This window comes from Mytilus trossulus, chromosome 9 (assembly GCF_036588685.1).
Source record: "Mytilus trossulus isolate FHL-02 chromosome 9, PNRI_Mtr1.1.1.hap1, whole genome shotgun sequence".
Classification (NCBI taxonomy): domain Eukaryota; kingdom Metazoa; phylum Mollusca; class Bivalvia; order Mytilida; family Mytilidae; genus Mytilus; species Mytilus trossulus.
In genome coordinates, this window is record NC_086381.1 from 11,315,527 (window position 1) to 11,340,531 (window position 25,005).

At 31.2% G+C, this 25,005-nt stretch overlaps 1 protein-coding gene across 1 annotated transcript in view; it reads right to left on the reverse strand.

Annotated features, from left to right (window-relative positions):
- Nucleotides 1-25,005, reverse strand: part of LOC134685101 (N-acetylglucosamine-1-phosphotransferase subunits alpha/beta-like) — a 38,858-nt gene that overhangs the window by 13,257 nt on the left and 596 nt on the right. The window contains exons 2-20 of the mRNA XM_063544535.1: nucleotides 24,617-24,702; nucleotides 23,522-23,641; nucleotides 21,106-21,305; nucleotides 20,654-20,721; nucleotides 19,271-19,402; nucleotides 13,191-13,265; nucleotides 10,012-10,083; nucleotides 9,354-9,533; nucleotides 8,397-8,567; nucleotides 7,716-7,839; nucleotides 7,255-7,320; nucleotides 6,664-6,719; nucleotides 6,217-6,331; nucleotides 5,598-5,809; nucleotides 3,328-3,479; nucleotides 2,749-2,870; nucleotides 1,597-1,895; nucleotides 945-1,297; nucleotides 365-431 (exon numbers count right to left, since the gene is read on the reverse strand). Of these exons, the coding sequence (XP_063400605.1) occupies nucleotides 365-431; nucleotides 945-1,297; nucleotides 1,597-1,895; nucleotides 2,749-2,870; nucleotides 3,328-3,479; nucleotides 5,598-5,809; nucleotides 6,217-6,331; nucleotides 6,664-6,719; nucleotides 7,255-7,320; nucleotides 7,716-7,839; nucleotides 8,397-8,567; nucleotides 9,354-9,533; nucleotides 10,012-10,083; nucleotides 13,191-13,265; nucleotides 19,271-19,402; nucleotides 20,654-20,721; nucleotides 21,106-21,305; nucleotides 23,522-23,641; nucleotides 24,617-24,702 (2,670 nt within the window). The remainder of the gene's footprint in view (nucleotides 1-364; nucleotides 432-944; nucleotides 1,298-1,596; nucleotides 1,896-2,748; nucleotides 2,871-3,327; nucleotides 3,480-5,597; nucleotides 5,810-6,216; nucleotides 6,332-6,663; nucleotides 6,720-7,254; nucleotides 7,321-7,715; nucleotides 7,840-8,396; nucleotides 8,568-9,353; nucleotides 9,534-10,011; nucleotides 10,084-13,190; nucleotides 13,266-19,270; nucleotides 19,403-20,653; nucleotides 20,722-21,105; nucleotides 21,306-23,521; nucleotides 23,642-24,616; nucleotides 24,703-25,005) is intronic.

The following is a 25,005-nucleotide window of genomic DNA, read 5'->3' on the forward strand; positions in this document are numbered from 1 at the left end:
AACTGACCTATTCACAAACTCTAACATGTAAACTATGCAAAAGTTTCAAAGTCAAAAAGACCATGAATTCAAGGACAGGGCAAAATAGTCTCCAGTAAGCCATGCTAGAGTAAACATAATACTGATTTCTTTCTATATGTGTATGTACCATTGTATTAGTTATTTTGCTGTAACTACTCAAGCAACGCAATACAACAAATGAACTTCAATTTTGATTTTTATCATAATTTCCTAACAGAAAACCACATCAGTAATGCCAGGAAAACTGAGTAACATTACACTATTATTTCAATTAAAATAATTATCTGAATAACAATTCTACAGTTGTATCAAACAAAATGTCCTGAAAAGAATGTAGACTTACTTTTAAATCCAATGGTAAATCATAAAGTGAAGCTGCTAATGTTCTTATCTCTCTATCTGATAAAGATCTGGTAAGAGAAAAATGTTAACAATTCATCACACATTTCAAAAACTAATCTATTTACAACAGTTTAAGAAAAACATATACTAGTACAAAATGTACTTCAAAGCTATGAATTGTTACCATAAGAAAATACTGGTAAAAGAATTGTCATGGATGGCCAGATCAGGAAACTGGGTGGGCAAATGCTCAAAATCTGTGCTTACAGTGTGTTTTACAGTTCATGGGGGGTGCTCTTAAAAGGGGTTAATACAGAGCATGTACACATTCAATCTATAAATAAACTAAAAAATAAAGTTGATACGGTACATTGAATTTTTAATTATATTTTCTTTTTTAAGTTTTTGTTCAATACTTTATCCTACACAGAATTAATTTGTTTTAAAGTGTGAAAACAAATTTTATTGGAAACATTAAACTAAATGACTTGCATTTTTACATATGGATGAAGTAAATCAGAATTATAATAAAAAAATACTTTCAGGTAAAAGTAAATTAAGAAAATAGTTTTGATGTTTACCGTGACTTATCTGTATCCATCTCATCAAAGATTTCTTCTGCTGTCACATTACGTCTTACTCCCATCATATAATAGAAATACGAGAAAGCAAACTGCATGTCGTCAGAACTACGAACTTTATGTGAAGATGTGGTATCCCACTCTTCTGGAAACTTTTGATGAAGTTCATACATGACAGATCTATCAACAAAGTGTGGCATGTGTCCAGGGACTTTCCTGGCAGTAAATCCAAACTCTCTGTTGTAGATCTTATTGACATGACGTAGTGAATCACCAAATGTATCTAAAAGTCTCCTTCTAGGGGGGTAAACATCATCTGTGTATTGTTTCTGTATGGCCTCTTTTCTCCTTATCTGAAAACAAAAATAATACTTAAAAGTTAAATACAGTTAATTAAAGAGTAAATTTGCCATTATCAATTTATTTTTTTATTTTTTTTATTTCTCTGTGATGTCACAATATCTCAAATCATGGTTCACTGAAATGTGTCCTATAAAACATAAACCAAGCTTCATAGCAGCCTTGTTTTTGTATTAATAGATTAAAATTGTTGGTTGTTTTAAATCTAGTTGGAATATTTCATGACAATCTGGGATAATGTGATATTAGTTATAGACATTTATCATACAAATAACTAAAACAAAAATCCTACCTTTTCAAATTTTCCAAATACATTTTTCTCTTCCCATGGAAAATGTCCTTCATCTGTAAATCTTCCTCCTGATTTTAGCATGTCCTCTAAAGTCTGGTATGAATAACCATTTTTCCTATAAACTGGTACCTTATCTTCCTGATTCATTTCAAGAATAGGGACCTCTAAAAAGCTAAGTAATTTTCTGACGACTGGTTTAGTGAGTGTTGTATCATTCTTTGGAGGGTTTCTCAGATATTCCTGGTACTTCAGCCACAGTGTCATCTGTTCAATCTTAAAACCTTTCTCTGTTATATCACCTATTAAAACACATTGGTCAAATTTAAAGTTCTGTAAATCAACCAATTGCTGCTATTAAGTTATTTTCGCAACTTTCACAAGTAGAAAAAGAGCATCAAATTGATGTAATTCAAAGTGAATATGTAAAACACGAGTCTTCCATATATAAATACAACAACAAAATAGGAAAATCGTGAAAACAAATCAATGTGAAGTCAGCTAGAGTCAGCTTAGTTTGAAATAAAGAGTCCGTAAAAATAATATCTTTACAGTATTCATAATAAAATGTTTTCATTTTGTCCTGTGCAGTCAAACTGTACCATTTTTTATACAATATTTCTAAGTTGTACTTTTAATCTAACCATGGTTACTTTACTTTTTTATTTTTCTGAATGAAAATGTTCAAAGCTTTTGACCAGTTGGTTTTAAAATATATTTAAAATAAAATTAAAAGTATGGAATGACAAGACTGACCACACTGCAACAATTAATAGAGAATTCCATATTCCTGTGAAAGAATGTATAATTTATATAGATTAGACCGTTGGTTTTCCCGTTTGAATGGTTTTACACTAGTAATTTTGGGGCCCTTTATAGCTTGTTGTTCAGTGTGAGCCAAGGCTCTGTGTTGAAGGCCGTACTTTAACCTATATTGGTTTACTTTTTAAATTGTTACTTGGATAGAGAGTTGTCTCATTGGCACTCACACCACATCTTCCTATATCTAATCAGAATCACATTGCACTAGACTTCACATTAATGTATAGAAACACATGTCTAAATTCATATAAACATTATGCATCAGCCGAAATAGTGCTGTTATGCTGTAAAATATATATGGCATTTATAGTGGAATGCACAATTAATATTTACCCTCCTTTTTCTCCTTAAACAGAGCTTCATATTGTATGTTGATGAATTCTGGCAGATCTATATTTGTGAGGTTAACATGTTCTGGTAAGGCCTTGTGATCTACTGGCTTAGGTTTTACTTGTCTGAAATCAAAATTATTGCAACTGTAAAATAAATCCATCTTGAAAAGAATAAGTGAATTAATATTTTGCAACCATTGATTCTTTCCACTATGTTTTGCAACAATGTTTTCTACACACCACTTAATTGTACATTGTATGATTTACATTAAGGTCTCTTTCTTATGTAGTATAAATAGTTACTTGTATAAACAAACTCACTTGGCCAATTTACACCATAACTGCTCAAAAGAAGATATCTAAATGAATTCTTAGCTATAGATTGATTTGCTTTTCTATTAATCCCCTTAACTTTCAAAATATGCTTCCTTGAAGTTTCTGATGATTTTGAGAATTGGTCATTAATGCCACCATGTCCTCAATACCATTTCTGGTGAATATTTAAACACCAATCAAGTTTTCAAACCATTTTAAAATGTGAGTTGTATTATTGCAAATTTACAGTACATATAACACTTACATAAGTTCCTCTGCTACTTCATACACCACTGGTAGTTCAATCTCTTTCGCCACAGTTACATTTAAAGCTGTTTTATTTACGTTATCTACAGTGTGTACTACTTCCAAAGTTTTATTTTCTTGTGTAGTATCTACCATCACAGTAAAGTTATACTGGAAAAATAAGATACAATCTACTGTTAAAGCATGATATACAATAATATTCCTAATGATGTTAAATTAGTTTGTATTATGTTGTGCTATTAATACACCATTGCTCACGTTAGGGAAGAATTGACTGCTCACAAACATATTTTATTGAACCACTTTCTATATGGGCCTTTTCCAAGTCTGGAGCTTGAGTTTAGTGGTTGTCGTTGGTTCATGTCTGTTATATCTATTTTTATGCCCCATTTATGGGCATTATGTTTTCTAGTCTGTGCATCCCCTTGTTCATTAGTCTGTCCCTCTGTCCGACTTCAGGTTAAAGTTTTTGGTAGACGTAGTTTTTGATGAAGTTGAATTCCAATCAATTTGAAACTTAGTAAACATGTTCCCTATTATATGATCTTTTAATTTTAATGCCAAATTAGAGATTTCACCTATTTTCATGGTCCACTGAACATAGAAAATGATAGTTCAGATGGGGCATCCATGTACTTGGGACACATTCTTGTTGTTCTTGTTTTAGTATAAATCAAGCTTTTTTGGTTTTCTCATTTGAATTGTTCCATATTTTGTCCTGTCAGGACTTTGGCAGATAACTATATGGTATGCTTTTTGTTCATTGATAAAGACATAGATTTTGTTTTTGGGATACGATTGCTTTCAAGCAATCTGTAGACTTTTAGCATTGTCTCAGAGCAATGCCCTCATGTCAACCTTTTTATTCTAAACACTAAGGAACATCACATATTCTTATGATAGTCTTGCTTTTAAAGGTAAAAACAAACAAAGGGATTGAACTTAAACAACTTTCCTATAATGTTCTTTTCATAAACTTCATGTTTGATAATTCCCTTGACTTATATGCGTGTTTTTAAAAACACGGAAAATCAGAATTAAGCAGTATTTATATTTAGTGTTTCTATAAATTTAGAAACACGTCAGAGGGAATTCCTCAGTTTTGATAAAATTGTGAGAGTTCTCTGAATTCGTATAAATCTATTTCTGTCGTACCCCTAAGAACTAAAGTGGAATTTTTCTTATTTGTTACCATTATGAAACTGATAATATTTGAGATTGTACTTCCATAAATAAATAGAGAACCATCTAGGTCGTTTAATAAACATTTTTAATAAACGTTCTTGTTCCAGGGTTTGTTATGGTAATTATGCGCATGCGTATAGTTTTCTTGACCTCAAGGGGTATTAGATTGAATGGTTGCTCTGGATTCCCCACTCAATTAATTAATTTATAACTCATGGGATCTTTTATATGTATGTCTGCTATTGATGGTTATTGTTGTTGCATAAATTTAAATCATATCCATCATTTAAATTAAAATGAATGAATTCCGAATCGTAAAGTTGTAACAAGAACACCCCTTCAGGCGAAATGGAGTCTTCCATATTATCGTTTCGAGTTATCTCCCTTCCGAAAGAAACTTCCCTGAATTCTGAATCTCTCAAAACAACAGGCGAGTATTATAAACGTCGTATTATATTAATAACAATCGCAATTTAAACCGAGGGGTGTGTACGGAAAGGAGTCATGATCACTGACCCAAAGGAAATTAAATATTTAAAGAGTTAGAAATGGTGTTCCTCCTAGAATTAACGTAGAAAAATAGCCTTATAGGTGATAACTATGAAGTGAAATACCTTCTCTCACTCTGAGTTCTTGCGACTGTAGTGGAAAGTAAACTTGGAATTGGTAGTACAAAAATAAAACACAATAAGTTAAGTACATTGTTCATACACTCTTATACGGGATTGGCTATTTTGTAACTATTCAGATTACATGAACTAAATTTTACATGTGCAGTTGACTAAGTTTGGAAAATAATATTATCCAGCTACATGTATACATGTGTCAATGACACAATGGCAATCGCATCCCTCAGAGCAATCTGCTCTTTGATTTATCTCTAGTTGAGGGTTGTCCCATAGGCGATCATACCAAATTTCCCTATTTTTTTATCATGAATAAAGGGTTTTTTGCAAATGTTTATATAATTTTAGCTGTTTCTAAAAAAAAACTCTGGAAGTTTAGACTGCTTGATATTATTAACAATGATAGAAGTTGGTAAATTCTATTTCACATTAATGAAAGAGATAAAGTAAAATTCACCTGGAATTTCTCTGTTACATTTGCATAGTGTCCTTTCAGATGAATGTGTAGTTTGGTGGCATTGTGACCTTTATTGAACACCATAGTGATGACCTTGAACTTGTTAGCTACAGCTATTGCCTTGACAACTGATGATTTCTCATATTCTGCTGATTCTACACTTCCTTTGTCTGTTATCAGGGTTGTCATGTTGAAGTAAACAATTACCTCACCTAAAATCAATGAAATAAGATTACAATTAATTTATATATATAATTCACACTGAGGCACAAAGGATCTTTCAACTTTTATGCATGAAGCTGATATCTCATGATATCAAAAGTACATCTATATCTCATTTAATCTATTTGAAATAAGTTAAAATAATGAAGTCATCTAAAGTTTTTACTTATTTGTCAAAATCTAAAATTTCACCTGTCCCTTCATAATTTTACAATTAGTAAAAACATATCAAAAAGTTATCTCTCCAGATATAAACAAAATAATATAATAAACTAGAAATGGAAAAGGTCTGACATTGCCATTGTTAGAATTGGATAGAATAATAATCAATCCAATCACTCAAGGATTTTAATAAAGTACATGTACTTTGATTTTTAAGTGACTCCTAGTCTCCTACCTTTTGGTACTATGAATTCTGTAACACTTGCCTCCAGTTTATAGCCAATAAGTTGGTCATATTTAGATGTACCACAATCTCCGACATCAAAACCACATGGTTTTACATTACAGGTCTGAAAAGTTTAAAGACTGTTTTATAATTATGATCATTATTTATTTATCCACTGTTACGAAATTAAAGTTAGAGAGAAAAGCACATATACTCACACCTTAAAACTAACAAGTGGATATGTTCGTGACAATTGTTTTCAAAATTCATTCAAAATATTGAAAAAAATCTTGGGAAAAGAGTGACAGAAATATGTTTTGAACAAATGGATAGACAGACAAGGTGCTAAAAATATAGCCTCTACTCCTTGGGTATACTAATTTACTTTTAGTCTACTAATACATTTTCAAAAGAGTTTAAGCCATTTACATCATGTATTAAAGTCGTGGTACTTACAGTATCACAATATCTATCTGCCAGCCAGGAATCAGCGCATCCTTTATTACAATGTTCTACAAACAATAGAAAAGTTCAATTACTTTAAACCAACTTAATTTCGCGAGCGATTAATTTTGGCAAGTAGAAAAACAATGCGAAATTAAATAGTCGTGTATATGTATAAGTTGGATCTTTCCTTATTAAACTACATCAAATTAATTAGAAAATCGTGAAATTCAATCGCCGTGAAGTAGACTAGCTGGAGATAAATGCGAAATAAAGTATCCGTGATAATAAGTTGGTTTACAGTATAATTACTCTCTGTCAATTTTTTTCTGAGATCTTATCTTCATGTACCGGTAGTTAGTTGTTTATTGTATATGTGGTCTTCACTTCAAAGCTAGACTATGAGGGAAAAGTTTAACATGATATTTTCATCTTCTGCAGGTTTGATAATAATTTGAAATCTGCTATTTTCCTGGACAAAAACAATAGTATTGATACTTTTGAAACTGTTTATTTTAAATACTGAACCAAGTGTAATTTTACATTTGATACAAAATTCATTTTGATTGGTATCTGATTATGACAGTGCTGTAATATTATTACCTTTCTGATCATTATACCAGCCAACACCACCACTCCAATGACCTGCACCAGCCTGTACATTACTACCTGTATAAAAGTAATATATTATTAAATTGATGCAGACCTCACATCATCAAAAGATGATTTGTCAGATGAATTCTTCATTGCATAATGCCATAATGTGTAAAATGTCAATCTTTTTAAATAGATCTGTTCTATTCTATATTCTCAATCTCTGTGTAAAAACTATGAAATATTATTATAAATTCAGAAATTATTGTATGCATTTATTATTGTGATTTAGCCATTTCAAACTTAAATGCGATTTTAATTTTTACGATTTTGAGAAAAATCATGTTTCATTCTTATAAAATATTTCAAAATGTGAGTTTGAATGATTGTGTTGACAACTCTGTCACATTTTTTCCCAATAATAAAAACCTCACAATAATTTCTGAATTTACAGTAATATGACCACTGACCATGACAATCTCCACCATCCCATTCACATTCAGTGTTGTTACAGGCCTTGTCACAGTAGCCATCTTTAATCCACGATGATGGACATCCCTCATTACAGTTAGGTACTGGCCATGTTAAATATACCTAAAATATCAATACAGATTTTAAAATTGTCTCAGTCTTTACACCTTACCACCATGACCACAGGCCAAGCAGCCCAGACTTTCAAAACTGCTTTCGGCCTGTGAAAATCATCTCTATCTCAATGAACTGCTGAGAAAGTCTAAATACATTGAAACCTTGTGTCTCATCACCTCCTTACATTACCCAGGTATAGTGCATTATTGTCATCTATGGTATTATTCAATGCCCAACCTATCATCTCAGCTAAGACTGTAGCCCTTTTCACAAAAAATCTTAAGTGTAAAATTAATCTTACAATAAAAAATATTTAGTTGAAAAGTTGGTTCATATATATTTTACACTTACGATAAATTTTATCCTTAACTGAACCCAAATTAATTCATATAACATTGACAGTAGATTGCAGATTAACATCTACTTTTTCAAAACCCAGAATTTCTGTTTCTCCATATTTCAATACTTGATTTGTGTATTCCCACAACAAAATATTCCTTAGTGAACCATTTGAAACTTCAAAAAGTAAAATATAATTTTCAAATATAACATATGTACCATACCTTATATCCATCGCTGTAGGTGTAAAAATCATCTGGCCATACATCCTTACCAAACATTACATCATCATTCATGTAGATAAACTTCTGTGATAGACCAGGTATTTTGTGGATGTTAGCCTCTATGGCAGGAGAACTAAATGTTGGTAAATGTGTTGTGTTTGTGAATATCTCCTGTTAACAGATGTTGAATGGTTTTATTAATAATAGTTGGTGTTTCAAAAAAGAGGGAGTTTTATCACGATTCATAGCATTGTACAATGCATTTTGAATTTTTAGTTAAATATTTGTGTAGGGTTAATTTTGTAATTAGATGTCTACAAATAAACAGCGCTTGATACATCAGTCCTGTTTTCAAAGAATAAAATTCAATCACTTCTCAATGTCATAGCATAAATGTATGATAAACTAAAGGGAGGTTATCTTAAAATAGATATAAATCAGTCACAAAAGTTTAATGAAAAATGCCAAAATTACTTAAAAGATATTGTCCAGAAAACTGGAAAATCACCCCTTTTCTATCATTTCTATGAATAATATTCCATAACTCAAAACTTAAAGTAGAAAATATATCTAACAGAGAGGGCGAGAAAGACAATGGATATAAACAATTTACCAAAGTTTTATGAGAACTGCTGAAAGCATTTTTGAGTTAATGCTCTAAAACTGGAAAATCCCCCTTTTTAATGAATTAAACCCCATAACTCTGAAAAGTAATATCTAAAATTTATAAAAAAAAACAAAGTGAGCTTACATCAATAGATATAAACAATTCACAAAAGTTTCATGCAAATTGGTTGAACAGTTTTCAAGTTAATGTTTGATATATTGGCAACCGACGGACAGATGAATGGTATACCATAATGCGGCCCATAAACAGGCTTATAAAAAAATAGAGAAAATTAGTACATACATACATACATATGCCAAAATTTGCCAATATACAGTTTTTAATCTTACCTGATGTGTAACAATAGTAAGTCTGGAGCTTTCCATGTTTAACCAGTAAGGTATCTGTCCATTGGTTATTATATAAACATGTCTGACCCATGGAGCAAACCTCTCTAGAGATCGTAAAGAATACCTCAATTCTTCATTGTCCTCAAATCTACTGGCTGATATATCTGAATCTTTTCTGAACTGAAATAAAACAATGGTTTTGTTTTACCATAAAAAAAAAATCTCTGAGAAATGTTGCACTATTGGAAGGTACGTCTACTTTAGAAAGAACAAAGTGGCGATTTCTTTGTATGAACACAAAAAAAACCAGAAAACAATCTTTTAGAAGGTTCACAAATTTCCGATTAAAAAAAGTGTTTTCTAAAAGTAAAATATCTATTAAATTAGAAAGTGAGAAATATTGGCTTATTGTTTTTTTAATAAAAATTCAGGGGTAAATATTTTAAGCATTTTCAGAACAGACAATATTATAAAGGTATTTGGTATGACATGAATATCAATGTGATATTTGCACTGGTTTCTGTCCCAAAAAACATGGAGAATAATTCTTATTTTTTTTCTGATAATCAATGTCTCAGAATTTAGTAAGTGTAAACAACTATTGATATTTAAAGGTATTCAAACAGATGAATAAATGAAGCTGTTTAGAGTTACTCACATCTCTCAAGTCCCATACTAAGTTAGCAGCACTAAATGTTGGTTTCTTTCCTTCAAGTGTAAAATTCTCAATCTGAAATGAAATAGCTAACAGTGATCTACATAGTGGAAACAATGCTTAAATCACAAAAAGAAGATTGTATGTTTTGAGTCTTTTATAAATTTACTTTTTTTTCAAATTAATCATACCATTATTTATCCCATTCTTTTTAATGGCAAAGAGATTTAATACACTTTCTATATGAATGCCTTGTTTATAGTGGTTGCTAGGGTTGACTGGAACAGTTAATATTTAAAAAAAAAAAAAAATTGTAATTTTATCATTGTAAAAACAATGAAAAGAAAATTTTTCAAACAAAATTTAATGTTCTATCTAAATATACAGACCTTACATTTAAAGTCAAGGAACAGTAAATGGGCTATGTCGCAGATTTTGCTAAAAAAAATGCATACAATCTTGGCTCGTTGAACTACAACTGAAAATCGAAAAAATTATACATTTATCTCTTTTATTTTCTGAAAAATTGCAGATTGATTTCTCTTAATATGGGTGAACATTTGTATAGGAAGCACATAAAATCGACGAAAAACCTTCTAAAATTTGTCTTAAAATCGCCAAATCTATAATTCTACTCCATAGATTTTTCTTAAAAAACTATATGTTGTTGATACATAAATTTCCGTTATAATGATGCAAAATAAAGATAGGGTCACCGACTTCGTTTTTGTCTAATAATCATTTTGCTACCTTATTGGTAGTGAAAAACGTCAAAAATCAACGTTTTACGGCCTGCAACGCGATAACGTTACAATTATTTCGACGTTTTGTTGGATTTTTTCACAAAGAACGCATCTTTGAATGATGTATACCGTAAAAACGAAGTCGGTGACCCTATCTTTATTTTGCATCATTATAACGGAAATTTATGTATCAACAACATATAGTTTTTTAAGAAAAATCTATGGAGTAGAATTAGAGATTTGGCGATTTTAAGACAAATTTTAGAAGAGTTTTCGCCGATTTTATGTGCTTTCTATACAAATGTTCACCCATTTTGTAAGAATTCAATCAGTAATATTTCAAATGATAATTGAGATAAATGCATTATTATTTCGATTTTCAGTTGAAGTTCATCGAGCCAGAGCTGTATGCCAAATTTTACTGAAATCTATGACATAGCCCATTTACTGTAACTTGACCTTAATTCTAAAAATTGGATAAAGGAGTAGGTCCGGTAAGGACTGATTTTGGCCTCAAATTTCAGTTTCATCTGACGAAAATTTTGACTAATTTTTGAACACTTAAGTGTCTATTTCATATGATTCAATTAATTTATGTGAAAGATTTTAACTTATTTAGTCATTAAAAACGATCCGATTCAAGCTCAAATAAGAACAAGAGGCTCTCAAGAGCCTGAATCGCTCACCTGAATTTTTTTGGTTTAATCTCTCATCAATGATTATTTTGGCTTTTCAATTTATTTAAATGTTCTTTGAATCGTCCTATTTTCTTCAAAAGCAAAAAAAAAACATTTTCTCCTATGTTCTATTTTAGCCATAGGAGCTATGTTTCTTGACATACAAGGAAATGAAATATAAAATTTATACTAGATACTCTGAAACTCTGAAACTCATTTAGCCTAAGTTTGGCTGAAATTGATACAGCAGTTTCAAAAGAGAAGATTTTTTAAAGTAAGTCAACATGATGAACAAATTGTGAAAAAAGTCTTTAAAGGGCAATAACTCCTTAAGAGGTCAATTGACAATTTTGGTCAAATTGACTTATTTGTAGATCTTACTTTGCTGATCATTTTTGCTGTTTACAGTTTATCTTTATCTATAATAATATTCAAGATAATGACCAAAAACTGCAAAATTTCCTTAAAATTACCAATTAAGTGGCAGCAACCCAACAATTGGATGTTTGATTCATCTGAAAATTTCAGAGCTGATAGATATTGACCTAATGAACATTTTTAGTCCGTGTCAGATTTGCTCTTAATGCTTTCGTTTTTGAGATATAAGCCAAAAACTGCATTTGACCCCTATGTTCTATTTTAAGTAACGGCGGCCATGTTTTTTGACGGATCAAAAATCAAAGCACACACTTTGTGCAGGATAATCTAAGGAACAACCATGCTAAGTTTTAACCAAATCCATTCAGTAGTTTCAGAGGAGAAGATTTTTTAAAGTTAGCAAATATGATGAACAAATTGTGAAAAATTGTCATTAAAGGACAATAACCCCTTAAGGGGTCAATTGACAATTTTGGTCATATTAACTTATTTGTAGATCTTACTTTGCTGATCTTTTTTGCTGTTTACAGTTTATCTTTATCTATAATAATATTCAAGATAATGACCAAAAACTGCAAAATTTCCTTAAAATTACCAATTAAGTGGCAGCAACCCACCAATGGTTTGTTTGATTCATCTGAAAATGTCAGGGCTGATAGATCTTGACCTAAAGAACATTTTTACTCCATGTCAGATTTGCTCTAAATGCTTTCGTTTTTGAGATATAAGCCAAAAACTGCATTTGACCCCTTAAGGGGTCAATTGACAATTTTGGTCATATTAACTTATTTGTAGATCTTAGCCAAAAACTGCATTTGACCCCTATGTTCTATTTTAAGTAACGGCGGCCATGTTTTTTGACGGATCAAAAATCGAAGCGCACATTTTGTGCAGGATATACTAAGGAACAATCATGTTAAGTTTCATTTAAATCCATTCAGTAGTTTCAGAGGAGAAGATGTTTGAAAAATTGTTAATGACGACGACGACGGACGCCAAGTGATGAGAAAAGCTCACATGGCCTTTTAGGCCAGGTGAGCTAAAAATCTACCAAATATGCCAAAAAATGTCACTTTTCAGATGGTTTTTTTCAAAAACGAAAGTGGCCGAATCTGTGTTCATTCTCAATTTTTATATATGTTATGTATTATCATCAAATACAACTTCCATTTCAATATTTTTGGATGAACACGAATGCGGCCACTTTTTTTTTACACTGGAACTGTTTAAAATTTAACTAAAATGCTGGAATTGTGAAGATTTCACCCGAAGAAGAACGAACGAACAGACAGACAGACGAACAAAGGGACAGATGGAGGCACAGACCAGAAAACATAATGCCCCTCGTCTATTGCAGGTGGGGCATAATAACAACTAAACTTACATTCACCAATGCTTCAAAATCGTCTTTTTTGGATATCTGTATAACAGCTAAGCCTTCATCTTCATGCATTGTAAACTGAAATCAACAAAATCATTGTTCATTGTCAATAACTTTTACTGCTTTTGTTTTATTTGTAGGTTCTGAATTTTAAAAGAAATAATCAAAATCATGTTCCTATAAAATGTAAAAAGTCAGGCTTTGAATATTTCTTTATATTAAATGATGATTTATAAGGTCATTTAACCTTTATATTGAAATGGAAACTACAATATTTGAAGCAATCTTATTCAACACTACAAAAGAAACAATGTCACAAATAAGAATTAATAAAATGTTGAAAAAAAGAAGTATTTTTTTCATGTTTTCAAGTGCATGCAATTACTGTCATAATCTTTTGCTGTTACCCATTAATGGTTAATTTCATCTCATGCTAAGGTAACTAAAGACCTCAAAATGCTATCTAAAAACCCTAAACATGCATGTTTTTTTTTCCTTCAAAAGCATTATCATTCATGAAAATCTTGTTAAAACTCAAATATGTAATCCCCTGAAAACCATTTGATTAAATAATTAGGTATGGACAAATTAACAGACAGGTCAAAGGCTCTAACTCTGAACTATTAAAAGACATGTTGCCAGATGAATAAGAAATCACCATAGCATGTTTTCATTTTAGACTTTCTTTTACTTTTAGGTGTTCCTTTAGAGCCATCTTATGTGAGTTTTACATTGATTTTGGCTGTGTTGTATATTGTTCCTTTAGAGCCATCTTATGTGAGTTTTACATTCATTTTGTCCGTGTTGTATATTGTTCCTTTAGAGCCATCTTATGTGAGTTTTACATTGATTTTGTCTGTGTTGTATATTGTTCCTTTAGAGCCATCTTATGTGAGTTTTGTATTGATTTTGTCTGTGTTGTATATTGTTCCTTTAGAGCCATCTTATGTGAGTTTTACATTGATTTTGTCTGTGTTGTATATTGTTCCTTTAGACAGAGCTCCAGATAAGCTGCGTATTTGCGCGATCACGCAATACAAATAATAACCAGATGCTCCGCAGGGCGTAGCTTTATACGACCGCAGAGGTTGAACCCTGAACGGTTGGGGCAAGTATGGACACAACATTCAAGCTGGATTCCGCTCTAAATTTGGATTGTGATTAAATAGTTGACACAGCATAGGTTTCTGACACAGAATGAATGTATTCAAATGAACTTAAAATTTTTGTTTTCTCTTAGAGCAATTCACTATGCTGTTGAATATTAATCCTCTCAAAAAAATGTTTGAAGAAATTTTCTTTTTATTTATGAAATTTCAAATGAGAAAAATTGAACCCAATTTTTTAATCACATCCCCCTTTCCCTTATTCCAAAACTAATTTCAATTAAAATATTCTAATGGAGTTTGCAACAATTACTACTCATTTAAATACATCATAAAATATTAAGATGTAAAAAAAACTGCTTGTTATCACTGAATGGTAAAGATTATTTAAATTTATCAGTTGGTAGTAAAAAGTGAATATACATTGTATATTGTATATAACAAAGATTTAAGTTGATTCTGGACAAAGAAAGATAACTCCAATTAAAAAAAATTCTTGCAGATATTTCTTGCTTACTATACTGGACAAAGAAAGATAACTCTTAATTAAAAAAAAATTTGCAATTTCACAATATTGTGAAATTAGATATTTCTTGCCATTGCACAATACTGTGCAATTGAAAAGACTTGCTATTGCACAATACTTAATATAATAATTTTAGATCCTGATTTGGACCAACTTGAAAACTGGGCCCATAATCAAAAATCTAAGTACATGTTTAGATTCAGCATATCAAAGAGGCCCAAGAATTTAATTTTTGTTAAAATCAAACTTAGTTTAAATTTGGACCCTTTGCACTTTAATTTAGACCAATTTTAAAACTGGACCATAAAATTAAGAATCTACATACACAGTTAGATTTGGCATATCAAAGAACCCCAATTATTCAATTTTTGATGAAATCAAACAATGTTTAATTTTGGACCTCGATTTGGGCCAACTTGAAAACTGGGCCAATAATCAAAATTCTAAGTACATTTTTAGATTCAGCATATCAAAGAACCCCAAAGTTTCAATTTTTGTTAAAATCAACCTAAGTTTAATTTTGGACCCTTTGGACCTTAATGTAGACCAATTTGAAAACGGGACCAAAAATTAAGAACCTACATACACAGTTAGATTCGGCATATTAAAGAACCCCAATTATTCAATTTTGATGAAATCAAACAAAGTTTAATTTTGGACCCTTTGGGCCCCTTTTTCCTTAACTGTTGGGACCAAAACTCCCAAAATCAATACCAACCTTCCTTTTGTGGTCATAAACATTGTGTTTAAATTTCATTGATTTCTATTTACTTTAACTAAAGTTATTGTGAGAAAACCAAGAATAATGCTTATTTGGGCCCTTTTTTGGCCCCTAATTCCTAAACTGTTGAAACCAAATCTCCCAAAATCAATCCCAACCTTTCTTTTGTGGTCATAAACCTTGTGTCAAAATTTCATAGATTTCTATTAACTTAAACTAAAGTTATAGTGCGAAAACCAAGAAAATGCTTTTTTGGGCCCTTTTCGGCCCCTAATTCCTAAAATGTTGGGACCAAAACTCCCAAAATCAATACCAGCCTTCCTTTTATGGTCATAAACCTTGTGTTAAAATTTCATAGATTTCTTTTCACTTTTACTAAAGTTAGAGTGCGAAAACTAAAAGTATTCGGACGACGACGACGACGACGACGACGACAACGACGACGAAGACGACGACGCCAACGTGATAGCAATATACGACGAAAATTTTTTCAAAATTTGCGGTCTTATAAAAAACCCAATGCAATTGCACATTGTAGGGTTCAATAACCCAATTAATTCAAAGGAAAACCCAATTATATGCCAATACCATGAGTTCTCAACCCTTTTATTGGCTACCACTTGCGTAATTTACCCTTATCTGTTTACAGTCGTCGCGTAAACTATTTTTATAATATTTATAATTGGAAATTTCCTTTCGTTCTAAAAATAGATCCCTGCATCAAGTAACTGAGTTGGGTCCCTGTAAGAGTTTTCCGTTGCTCAATAGGTACACGTGTTTTTGAAAACATTTCGACCTTCTCGGCGTTTATCCAATTAGCGTGTGTCATGAAGTCAAATTTTTTTGGCATTGCTCAGGATTTATCATAACATACATTGAATTAAAACGAAAGTGAATGTCCGGTAAAAATATTGAATAGAAGCATATTTTCTGCTTCTTTTGAAAAGCTGAGGGAAAGTTATGATGATAACAAGACTTAGTCAGTGTTTTTAGGAAGCGTCCATCGAACACACGGGCGTGTGTGCGTATCTTAACGAGAACATTGCTGATAATAACGGGGTTTCCTCAAAAACGAAATCAGTTGGAAAAAGGGAAAGGCCAAATCAATTTTGACATGATAAAGCATCAGAAACCAAAAGTTCAAATAAAAGACAACTAAACCCAGATTTATGAAAATTGGAATAAAACAAAAACATTCAAGTATAATTAGAGTTTATATACTATTTTTTTCATTTTATGGTTAATTAATGAATACACACACATACACTGGTCTCCGAATTTATAAACATGATAAAGGTATAAGACGAGTGCCTGTGAATACACATATCCTTTTTGTATCAGTTTATATGAGAAAATACAAAACTGGCAGAAGGTTTGAAACGGAACACAAATTAAACCTACAATTGCTCCTCAATGAATAAACCAAATGAAACAGCTAGCAAATAACCCTAACCCTAACCCTAAACCAATTAAAACAGCTAAACAAAGAAAGAAACATAGTTAAGATGGAAAAAAATCTGGGGTTGATATTCCCTAAATATTCAATATTGTGTTGATGAAAAAACCCAATACATTAAGGAGCTTGGTGGTGAAAACCCCAATTTGATATTAACATGAGGGGTGAATATGAATTGATAATGCATTAAAAAACTTTATCACCCAATTGTATAAGAAAATGGTGGGTAAAAAACCCAATTTGTGAATTCTTATCTGGAGCTCTGTTTAGAGCCATCTTATATGAGTTTTACATTGATTTTGTCTGTGTTGTATATTGTTCCTTTAGAGCCATCTTATGTGAGTTTTACATTGATTTTGTCTGTGTTGTATATTGTTCCTTTAGAGCCATCTTATGTGAGTTTTACATTGATTTTGTCTGTGTTGTATATTGTTCCTTTAGAGCCATCTTATATGAGTTTTACATTGATTTTATCTGTGTTGTATATTGTTCCTTTAGAGCCATCTTATGTGAGTTTTACATTGATTTTGTCTGTGTTGTATATTGTTCCTTTAGAGCCATCTTATGTGAGTTTTACATTGATTTTATCTGTGTTGTATATTGTTCCTTAAGAGCCATCTTATGTGAGTTTTACATTGATTTTGTCTGTGTTGTATTTTGTTCCTTTAGAGCCATCTTATATGAGTTTTACATTGATTTTATCTGTGTTGTATATTGTTCCTTTAGAGCCATCTTATGTGAGTTTTACATTGATTTTGTCTGTGTTGTATATTGTTCCTTTAGAGCCATCTTTTGTGAGTTTTACATTGATTTTATCTGTGTTGTATATTGTTCCTTAAGAGCCATCTTATGTGAGTTTTACATTGATTTTGTCTGTGTTGTATATTGTTCCTTTAGAGCCATCTTATGTGAGTTTTACATTGATTTTGTCTGTGTTGTATATTGTTCCTTTAGAGCCATCTTATGTGAGTTTTACATTGATTTTGTCTGTGTTGTATATTGTTCCTTTAGAGCCATCTTATATGAGTTTTACATTGATTTTGTCTGTGTTGTATATTGTTCCTTTAGAGCCATCTTATGTGAGTTTTACATAGGTTTGGTCTGTTACTTTAGAGCCATCTTATGTGAGTTTTACATAGGTTTGGTCTGTTACTTTAGAGCCATCTTATGTGAGTTTTACATAGGTTTGGTCTGTTCCTTTAGAGCCATCTTATGTGAGTTTTACATAGGTTTGTCTGTTACTTTAGAGCCATCTTATGTGAGTTTTACATAGGTTTGGTCTGTTCCTTTAGAGCCATCTTATGTGAGTTTTACATAGGTTTGGTCTGTTCCTTTAGAGCCATCTTATGTGAGTTTTACATTGATTTTGTCTGTGTTGTATATTGTTCCTTTAGAGCCATCTTATGTGAGTTTTACATTGATTTTGTCTGTGTTGTATATTGTTCCTTTAGAGCCATCTTATGTGAGTTTTACATTGATTTTGTCTGTGTTGTATATTGTTCCTTTAGAGCCATCTTATGTGAGTTTTACATTGATTTTGTCTGTGTTGTATATTGTTCCTTTAGAGCCATCTTATGTGAGTTTTACATTGATTTTGTCTGTGTTGTATATTGTTCCTTTAGAGCCATCTTATGTGAGTTTTACATTGATTTTATCTGTGTTGTATATTGTTCCTTTAGAGCCATCTTATGTGAGTTTTACATTGATTTTGTCTGTGTTGTATATTGTTCCTTTAGAGCCATCTTATATGAGTTTTACATAGGTTTGGTCTGTTCCTTTAGAGCCATCTTATGTGAGTTTTACATTGATTTTGTCTGTGTTGTATATTGTTCCTTTAGAGCCATCTTATGTGAGTTTTACATTGATTTTGTCTGTGTTGTATATTGTTCCTTTAGAGCCATCTTATGTGAGTTTTACATTGATTTTGTCTGTGTTGTATATTGCTGAGGAAATCCTTCATCCATATTAAAGAATGAGATGTGGTATGATTGTGGTATGATTGTCAATGTTAGTCTTGGGGAAATAGCAAACTGGAGATGTGGTATGATTGTCAAAGTTAGCCTTGGAGAAATAGCAAACTGGAGATGTGGTATGATTGTCAATGTTAGCCTTGGAGAAATAGCAAACTGGAGATGTGGTATGATTGTCAATGTTAGTATTGGAAAAATAGAAAAGTCAGTCTATTTCCATTTAGCAGGCCATAAAAGGCCCTGATATGACAAATGTAAAACAATTTAAACAAGACACTGTGTTTACTTATTTATTTTAATTTACCTTTGTAATTCCTTTGGCTATTTTGTCTGGTAGTTTGGTCTGAATTTGTTGAGCAGTATATTGAGGAGGGAATCCAGCCATTATAGCAGTATCTGTTAGCATAATACTATTGTGTACAGTCCAATCTGTTGTCTGAAAGAAGATATAGCATAATACTATTGTGTACAATCCAATATGTTGTCTGAAAGTAAATATAGCATAATACTATTGTGTACAGTCCAATCTGTTGTCGAAAGTAAATATAGCATAATACTATTGTGTACAGTCCAATCTGTTGTCGAAAGTAAATATAGCATAATACTATTGTGTACAGTCCAATCTGTTGTCTGAAAGTAAATATAGCATAATACTATTGTGTACAGTCCAATCTGTTGTCTGAAAGTAAATATAGCATAATACTATTGTGTACAGTCCAATCTGTTGTCTGAAAGTAAATATAGCATAATACTATTGTGTACAGTCCAATCTGTTGTCTGAAAGAAAATATAGCATAATACTATTGTGTACAGTCCAATCTGTTGTCTGAAAGTAAATATAGCATAATACTATTGTTTACAGTCCAATCTGTTGTCTGAAAGTAAATATAGCATAATACTATTGTGTACAGTCCAATCTGTTGTCTGAAAGTAAATATAGCATAATACTATTGTGTACAGTCCAATCTGTTGTCTGAAAGGAAATATTATGCTATTTTACAACATGTCTTAATATACCTTTGAATAATTCAAACTTAGACAATTTAATACAATAATGAAAGAAAAAATATTTGGTAAATTAAGATTATTTTAGTACATCAATATTCTAAATTCGTCACTTTTGAAAGTTAGTTCAACACGAAAAATAGTTCACTGGCAAATGAAGTAGACTGTTATTTTTTCAATTATTTTCAGGGATACTAATTTTAGTGGATTGAGAAAAGTTATGTTTTTGTTGATATCTGATATCATGGTTTTGCCAAAGTCTGCATACAAGACCTGTTGGTGACCTTCTTCTGTTGTCTTTTCTATGGTTGGGTTGTTGTCTCTTAGACACATTCCCCATTTCCATTCTCAATTTCATACAAGCCTATTGAACTTTTGTATCTTATTGAACATTTAGATTTGTGGTCAAACAATACCTACGAAATCCAAATGGGTATCCATAAAAAAAAACATCCTTGCTATTAATTCAGTATAGTTTTTAATACTGTATAATTTATTACAACTATGAAATTATATGCTCAAGATATACAGATAAAAAATTGCTCTAAAGTTAGCTTAACTGAATGACAGGAGAACAGTATTGAGCATACTGATTTTCAGATAAAAGAAACTGCACAAACATAACTTTTATTTTGTCTTTGAATGACTTATATTAATAAAATAACAGTATATATGTTCTTACAATGTAACCTCGTCTCACTGTAGTATTTATCTCATGTACCAATATTGGCTGACTTAATACCTCTGTCACTAAAAATAAAAGGAAACATTATTAGTTTCCTACAACATGAAACATTGTTATATGATCAGGCTCTTACTTCAGCACTTTCTATACATATCGCTTTGATATAGACCTTTGTCTTTTGATCATTTGGATTTTTAATTTTTGGGATTTCTCTTACATAGGTTTCAAAATATAAAATAATCTTGGCTTTCAGTCATCAAAGTTTACACAATAATCAGGAGTGCAGAATTATGTTCAAAACCCTAAATACAGATTTTTGATAAATTGATTTTTGTGAGCCTGAATATAAGAATCTTTCTTAAAATTTGTGTAACCACAAGGCATGGCTTTTTGATTGGTGGATTTCTGAGTCTGTTTTTAAAATGGTTCTCCAAAATGATATGACTTACTGTTAGTGTCTTCCTTAAAGACAATCACAGTATAATTGGCATTCTCATCTGTATCTAAGGACACTGTAAACATCTTCTCTGCCTGAACAAACACTTTGTAGACCAATGATAACTTCAGTAAGGTCATCTCCTTTGGCAACACAGGGTCAAGAATAACCATATTGGTTGCTAGGCAGTTGGTAAAAACACATTTGGAATCACTGCAATATATAGAACATGAAAAAAATAAATAATGTTAAAATGGATAACATTATTCATGACAGTTGGATTTGCAATATTTCTTCAATAAATATGACATTAAAAACAAGATTGTGTCCACAGTACATGGATGACCCACTCCAACTATCAATTTCTATGTTAAGTGGACAGTGAAATTGGGATAAAATCTATTTGGCATTGAAATTAGAACAATCAAATCAGAGGGAACATGTGTAATAAGTTTCAAGTTGATTGGACTTCAAATTCATCAAAAACTACCTTAAAAACCAAAAACTTTAACCGAAACTTTAACCTGAACCTTGCACTATAATTTTCTATGTTCAGTGGACCGTAAAATTGGGGTCAAAAATCTAATTTGGCATAAAAATTAGAAAGATGATATCATAGGGAATATGTGTACTAAATTTGAAGTTGAAGCGGGACAGACAAATGAATGAACAGACGCACAGACCAAAAAACATAATGCCCCTCTACTATCGTAGGTGGGGCATCAAAATTTAGGCTACAGTTGATATAATGTATTAATTTCACTAAATATCCCCATGATTTTTTATTTAGTTCTATATTCAAGTTTACCTCTCTATAATTGTAAAGGAAATACAGAATATATTTACATGTTATAATCACTTACATTATTACATTGCAATGAATTGTCTTATAATTACAAGATTTAACACAGACTGCATAACTTATTATTGAGTAGAAGATTCATATAATCTAATATAACATTGTAACATTACCCTCAGAATATGTAAAAGCAAGTCATATAAATACTAGCTAGCAAAATCTTGATTTGGAACTATAAAAATACACAAGAAAAGACATTTGTTTAATGGATACCCAAAGAAATCTCTGAATTGAGGTAAACCTTACTTTAGCAAATGAAAATAAAAATACTCCTGAATAAAAACCTGGATAATTAAGTAGTATACATGAAGAATACAAGTGGATATATAAGAAAAGATAAATATAAGCACCAAAGGTAATAATTTAGTGTTTTTTTCATCACTTTTTATCAAAATTATCCAGCATATACTCTTTCCTTTTGGATTTAAAAAAAAACAACATCATTCTTCAAATCTTTTACATTCTTAGACGCACTGTTTTGTAGTGATTTTTTTACACGAGATTACAAAATTTATGCACAGTTACAATTTTTACAATTTCCAGCTACCAATAAAAGCAGTGGTAAACAAAAATATGAGTCAATTGAACTTCATGCCCCATTCATATTTATATCACATTTCAATGTTTAGTCCAGGATGCACAGACCAGAAACATAATGCCCCCGATATCTGTAATTTGGCATAAAAGGGCATATTATCTTTTTTAAACAACATGAAATCTATGTAAAATTAGTTCATTTAGTATGTCTATTATTTGTTGAATAACTGCTAGCTCTAAATATGCATAATGGATATGAAATTGTCTGTCTGGTTATCCCTTTACCAGCTGATCATACATATATCATGTACATGAAACAGTACAAATTCAATTACCACATGCTCTCAACATTACAAATAGCTAACAATAAACAAGGTCTAGCGTTCAGTCTTTTAATATCTTACCTGTATTTGTTTCTAAGGTAAATAAATGAGCTTAAATCATTAAAATGCATTTTTCTTCAAAGCCAAATGAAATTACCTGATAGCTTCTTGGGAGTTGCCCCTGATTTCAGTATAGATAAAAATATAAACATTATAAATATACAAGTACGCTTGAGCAATAGTATATAGTACAATTTTCCTAGTTCTTTTTTTTGAAGGGACAGCTGAAGTCTGCCATCGGTGCAGGGTTTACTCTCCGTGTTGAAGAGCCATTAGTGGGCTTCAAATGTTTTTTTGCTCATTGGTTGGGTTGTTGTATCTTTGACACATTCCCCATTTCCATTCACAACTTTATCTGTTTGATTTCATATAATAGATAAAAAACAAGAATCCCCAAGGATACTTAACTAGTTCACCTGGCATTTTCATAAATTTGATATTCTAATAAAATATATTTACTGGTAAAACAACAAATGGGTAAAACTTGTCATTCAAGGTCAGTAACTCCTGGTGATAACGGACATGCTGGTTCTTAGCAGATCTTGCCCTTAAAATAATCTTGGCTGTTTCATTCCCTCATTGAATTAAGTTAGTATCTCTTGATTTTTTTTATTAACCAAATTTGAGATGTGTTTGTTGAATCAGCATACCTTGTTATATTAAGTTCTTCCTCTATATTTAACTTGAGAGTTCTGAGTTGATTTAACAGCTTGGGATCTGTTCCATTCACCCATGTATACACCACATCAATCGGTAATGGTGAGCATAACCTATAAGATAATATATTATAATGCACATTGAATATTGATTTGATAAAAACAAGCATTGTTACAATTTGAAACTTCAAATTTACACAGACTACTGGATTATCTATGTCCTATTGTCCTTGGTCTCCTTACAATCTTTCATGGTAATCATATCTTTATGGTAAAACTATAGATGTTCATTAAAACCTAAATGGTATTTGGAAAAGCCTTAAAGTTGTGTTTTAATAACAGTACAGTCACCATCAGCATGTGTAATTTACCCTTCTATCAATAGAATATATGTGAGAGAGAATAATGTATCCATCCAATTTGAACCACGATGAGACAAAGCAACAACTTCTCAAAAAAGGAACAAAAAACTATAGAAATAAAGTTTTCAGTGTGTGGTTTTATAATTAGTACAAACAATAAGCAAATGATAAGTGTAATCAGAGTCGTCCATGATTAGTACAAATAATAAGTGTAATCAGAGTCGTCCATGATTAGTACAAATAATAAGTGTAATCAGAGTCGTCCATGATTAGTACAAATAATAAGTGTAATCAGAGTCGTCCATGATTAGTACAAATAATAAGTGTAATCAGAGTCGTCCATGATTAGTACAAATAATAAGTGTAATCAGAGTCGTCCATGATTAGTACAAATAATAAGTGTAATCAGAGTCGTCCATGATTAGTACAAATAATAAGTGTAATCAGAGTCTTCCATGATTATTTGTAGTCATTTACCAAGTGCTTTACAATTTGTTTTTTTAAATTTGGATAATTTGTTTTTGACAGAACTTTGATATTTTCAGATAATATATTCACAACATTGTTAGAGACACTGACTGGTCAGTTTACAGCTTAACACATTGTTCATGTTGTTCTGATATCTGTCTATTGTTAAGACTATATATGTTGACACAGGTTTCATTCAGTGGTCTTCTCATTGATGCATACACAACACACCTTAATATACATGTAAAGTAATATATACCTTTCCCTGTAAGATCTCCCTGCTATGTTGTCACTGTAGGAATTGAAAACCTGAGCATATTTCTCATTACTCCATTCCACAACAGTCTGAAAAACATGACAAATCATCAAATTCTGCTCCTTTGATGTTAAGTCAAACATTTTAATATCCCATTTACACATTGAAAAATGGCATGATCATCTGTTAGCAAAATCCACTGAAACTGGTGACTTTGAGTTGTAGGACTGATCATATATTCCTGTCATCTTCGACCTTCGACCTTACTTGTAAAACAGTTTATATCTCCTATTTTTGTATGCAGAGTTGTGCAAATACTGCATAACTACTCTAGCAATAGATTAGTCCAACCAATATGCAAATGTCAAATGAGAAATATACTTACTGTGACA